The sequence below is a fragment of the Micromys minutus genome (assembly GCF_963924665.1).
Source record: "Micromys minutus genome assembly, chromosome: 15".
Lineage (NCBI taxonomy): Eukaryota > Metazoa > Chordata > Mammalia > Rodentia > Muridae > Micromys > Micromys minutus.
Window position 1 is genome coordinate 1,078,963 of NC_137984.1, and position 4,982 is coordinate 1,083,944.

Consider the following 4,982-nt stretch of genomic DNA (forward strand, 5'->3'; position numbering starts at 1 on the left):
CTACTTGGTTTGTTTCTGTCCTGAGTTTGATTATTTCCTGCATCTACTACTCTTGGATGTATTTGTTTCTTTTTGTTTCAGGTATATTGTCAAGCTGTTAATGTGTGCTCTCTCTAGTTTATTTTTGAAGTCACACAGAGCTGTGAGTTTTCCTCTTAGTACTATTTTCATTGTGTCCCATAAGTTTGAGTATATTGTACCTTTATTTTCATTAAATTCTAAAGTCTTAAATTTCTTTTTTTTTTAGATTCACTAAATTTATTTTAAAAATCATAAAACGTTTCTTACAAAAGAGCATTACATTCTGCACACTGCTCTGAACAAATGCCAGGGACATGTGGACGGTTATTTTCCTCCCTGTCCCACCCTCCCCCCAATGTCACAGTGACCACAAAGCAAGGTGCTCACAATAAGTACACGGGGGGAATATTTTTAAAACCACCAACAATGAACAAAAAATAAAAGTCACTCACTCTGCTGCTGTTTCAAAATTTCAGTGTTAGTTTTTGCATGCCCTCCCCCAACCTGGTTTGTAAGGAACTAAAACATTACATCTGGTGAACAGCAAAGATTTCACTACACCTCAAATGCAGAACACCTATGAAGCAGAGGAATGTTGGCTTTTTAAATAGAAGCAGATAAAAAAAAAAGATGCAGGACTCCTTTAGTTCTTCACTAGTCTTAGAAAAACTTTCCAGAATACTGCTTCACACTGTTCTGCAGCAAATACTGTGCGTTCTGTATCTGGTCCTGTGTTCCTGTAATGGTAATGATCCGATCTTCAGATCCTTCTAAAGGTTCATCGATTTTGATTGATGCTCCAGACTCATGACGAATTTGTTTAATCCGCTGACCACCTTTGCCAATAAAAGATCCAGCCAAATCTTTGGGAATAGTTACTTGTGTAGTGATAATAGGTCCGCCAAGATCACCATATGAGCCACGACCCCCTGCATAAGAATAATCATATCCAGAACCACCCTGTGGTTCATAAGCCATTTGCCATTCTGATGGGCTCCATGTGTCAATTGCAGAGTCCCAAGTTTCATCAGCACTGAACCCAACCATGCCATCATAGCGGTCTCCAGGCCTTCCTCTTCTGTCATAAGCCATTAGATCTCCCCCTCTGGGTGGTGGTGGAGGAGGAAGAGAAAGATTCCGGGCTCTGCTGCCACCCCGTCCACCTCGACCAGGAGGAGGCGGAGGAGGCCCTCGTCGAGGGCTCATATCAACATAATCTCTTCTAGAAGGGGGCATGGGACGCCCACCCCGACCAGGAGGCATTCTGTCAAAACCACCTCTTCCCCGCATGGGGAATCCCACAGGCTGTCCTCGGCGGTCATCAAACATCATTGTGAAACCACCATAATCGTACGTTTCGTCATAAAAGTTGGGATCATAAGGTTGTGCACGTCCTTTGATGGGAGACTCAGATATAAGGTCAAGGATGATCTTGATGCACTCTACAACCCTATCAGGTTTTCCTCCAATAAGAACAACTCTGTAAGTAGAATGAGGGCAGCACTCCTGGAAAAGCTTGATTGTTGTCTGAGTGTTTTCTCGAAGTTCTTTGATTTTAGCACCTTTAACACCAACAATTCCTCCTGCCAGACTTTGATGAATCAATAGTCTCAACTCGCAGTCAAAGTCACTTCCTTTATAATGCTGGTAATTTAAGCATTCCACAGCATCAGATTCGAGCGGGAGCTGGCTGGTTGCAGTGGGTGATGGCAACTGCAGGCCCTCTTCCAAGGTAGGGATGATTTTCTTCAGAATCTCTCCAATTGTCTCAATATCAGCGCTGATACTCAGTATGCGCTCGGGGCCACTGCTGTCTGGGACTGAAACACTGGCATTGTAGTCTGTACGAAGAGCCTTAATGTTCTTGCCTCCTTTTCCAATCACTGCTCCAGCATTCTTGCTCTGAAGCAAAATGCGCAATTCAACCATCTCATCAGTATTTCTGGATCTTTTAAAGGCTTGCTCCTCTTCCATATCTTCTGCAGGGCATTTACCAAATTCACCATTGGTTTCGGTATTGGGGAAGGTTTCTTCTGGCTGTTCGGTCTCCATTTTCTTGAATTAAATGGATCCACCAATAGGCCGCAATCGAGTGAGAGACGAGCACGACGGCGACGTCCGTGCAGAGGAGAAGCAGAGGATAATGGCGTCTCCAGCGGTGTTGCCTGTAGCGCCCTCCTCCTTTCTCGTTCGCGCACTCTGTAGTGGTTAAATTTCTTTCTTCCATGTGTATGTGGGTTTTATGTTGTTTTTGTTGTTATTGAAGACTAGCCTTAATCTAGTGTAATCTGATAGGATGTATGGGATTATTCCAATGTTCTTGTATCTGTTGAGGCTTGTTTTGGAGAAGGTACCATAAGCTGTTGAGAAGGTATATTCTTTTGTTTTAGGATGAAATATTTTATAGATATCTGTTAAATCCATTTGGATCATAACTTCTGTCAGTTTTACTGTGTCTCTGTTTAGTTTCTTTTCCCATGATCTGTCTATTGATGAAAATGCAGTTTTGAAGTCCCCCACTATTATTGTATGTGGTATAATATATGCTTTTTTGTTTTAGTGAAGTTTCTTTTATGAATGTGGGTGCCCTTGCATTACGAGCTTGAATATTTAGAATTGAGAGTTCACCTTAGTAGATTTTCCCTATGATGTATGATGTGTGTAAACTGTCCTTTCTTATCTTTTTAGGTAATCTTTGGTTAAAAATTGATTTTACGAGATATTTGAATGGCTACTACAGCTTGTTTCTTGAGACCATTGGCTTGGAAAAAGATTTTTCAACCTTTTGCTCTGAGGTAATGCCTGTCTTTGTCACTGAGGTGTGTTTCCTGTATGCAGCAAAATGCTGGGTCCTGTTTATGTATTTATTCTGTTAGTCTATATCTTTTTATTGCGGAATTGATTCCATTGATATTAAGAGTTATTAAGAAATAATGATTGCTGCTTCCTTTAATTTTTGTTGTTAGAAGTGGAATTATGTTTGTGTGGCTATCATCTTTTGGATTTGTTGCAAGAAGATTTCTTTCTTCTAGGATGTAGTTTCTCTCTTTGTGTTGAAGTTTTCCATCTACTATCCTTTGTAGGGCTAAATTTGTAAAAAGATTTTGTTTAAATCTAGTTTTGTCATAGAATAACTTGGTTTTTCCATCTATGCTATTTGAGAGTCTTGCTGGATATAGTAGACTGTTTAGCATTTGTTTTCTCTTAGGTTCTGTATGACATCTGCCCAGGACTTTTTAGTTTGTTGAGAAGTCTGATAGGTTTGCCTTTATATGTTCCTTAACCTTTTTCCTTTACTGCTTTTAATATTCTTTGTTTTTTTGTGAATTTGCTGTTTTGACAATTATGTGACAGTAGGAATATCTTTTCTGTTCCCATTTGTTTGGTGTTATTTAGGCTTCTTGTATGTTTATGGGCATCTCTTTCCTTAGGTTAGGGAAGTTTTCTTTTATAATTTTGTTCACGATATTTACTGGCCCTTTAATTTGGGAATCTTTGCTCCCTTGTACTCATATTATCCTTAGGTTTGGTCTTTTCATTGTATTTTGGATTTCCTGTATGTTTTTGGAAAGTAGATTTTTGCTTTTTTTTTTTTTTTAACTATTGTGTCAATGTTTTCTATGCTATCTTCTGCCCCTGGGATTTTTCTCTTCTATCTGTATTCTGTTGTTGATGCTGGAATCTATGACTCCTGATCTCTATCCTAGATTTCCTATATTCAGTGTTGTCTCACTTTGTGTTTTCTTTATGGTTTCTATTTCCATTTTACATTCTAGATATTTTTCAATACCTTCCCCTCTTCTTTTTTTCTTTTCCTTTTTTTCTTTCTTTATTTTATTTTATTTATTTATTTATTTTTTTTGTAATTCTTGACGAGATTTTTGTGTATTCTTTTTAAGGGCTCCTACCTTTTTTTTTTTTTTTTTTTTTTTTTTTTTTTTTTTTTTTTTTTAAATCTGTGGTTGTATTTCTTTAATTGAATTACTTATGTCCTTCTTCAAGTTATCTATAATCGTCATGATATGTGATTACTAATTCAATTCTTTCCTTGCCAGTGTTTTGTGGTATCCAGAACTTGTGGGAGAATTGGGTTTAGATGATGCCAAGTAGTTTTGGTCTCTGTTGCCTATATTCTTCCGCTTGCCTCTCACCATTTGGTTCTCTTTGGTGTTAGTTGGTCTTGCTGTTTTGACTGGAGCTTGTTCCTCCTGTGGACCTGTGAGCCTGTGATTTTAGATGTAAGAGCACTTCTGGGAGACTGGCTCTCTCTGGGCAGGACTTGGGTATGGAAAGCTGTGGGACAGCCTTAGATCAGGAGATGCAGATGGAGACTGGAAGGATCCTGTTAGAGTTTTACATCATTGACTAGCATTTTTTTGCATAAATGTAACTTAGTGGTCCCGATCACCTTCTCTCTCTCTCTCTCTCTTTCTCTCTCTCTCTCTCTCTCTCTCTCTCTCTCTCTCTCTCTCTCTCTCTCTCTCTCACACACACACACACACACACGCAAATAAAATAGCAAAAAAAAAAAACCCAAATAAATACTCAATAAAATACTTTTCTGTTGTTGATTACTGGTGTACAGAAGTATTAATTTTTATACTGAGAACTGCTTCAATTTCTTGTTATCTTGTATGTTTTTTTGCTGCTTTCCATGAGAGATACTTATGGGTGTCATCTATAACTCTTCAAAAATTATTTTTATGTGAATTTTTTGACTTTTTACATTGATTGTAGTACAAAATGAATGTGCAAGATTTCACTATTTCTTGTGTTTGGTGAGAGCATCGAACCTTGTTGGGATTTGTGTATTATGTCTGCTATAGGTTTTCATAGATGCTAAATGCCTGATTAAGAATTCTTTTTTTCTGCTTTTCACTTTTCTCAGCTAATTTTAATTTGCATGGTTATCTTCCTGAGTCTATTGATTCATATGATTTACCTTTTTTATTTGTTATTTT

At 38.0% G+C, this 4,982-nt stretch overlaps 1 protein-coding gene across 1 annotated transcript; it reads right to left on the bottom strand.

Moving 5' to 3' along the window:
• Positions 1 to 231: 231 nt before the first annotated feature.
• On the bottom strand, positions 232 to 2,207 carry LOC308430403 (heterogeneous nuclear ribonucleoprotein K-like). The gene has a single exon (XM_080929560.1). It carries the CDS (start codon positions 2,071 to 2,073, stop codon positions 682 to 684), a length of 1,392 nt encoding a protein of 463 aa, XP_080785686.1. The 5' UTR covers positions 2,074 to 2,207; the 3' UTR covers positions 232 to 681.
• Between the last annotated feature and the right edge of the window lie 2,775 nt (positions 2,208 to 4,982).

Bases quoted from the DNA above. Each gene is read 5' to 3' on its own strand.
- LOC308430403 (XM_080929560.1), bottom strand. From the start codon at position 2,073: ATGGAGACCGAACAGCCAGAAGAAACCTTCCCCAATACCGAAACCAAT.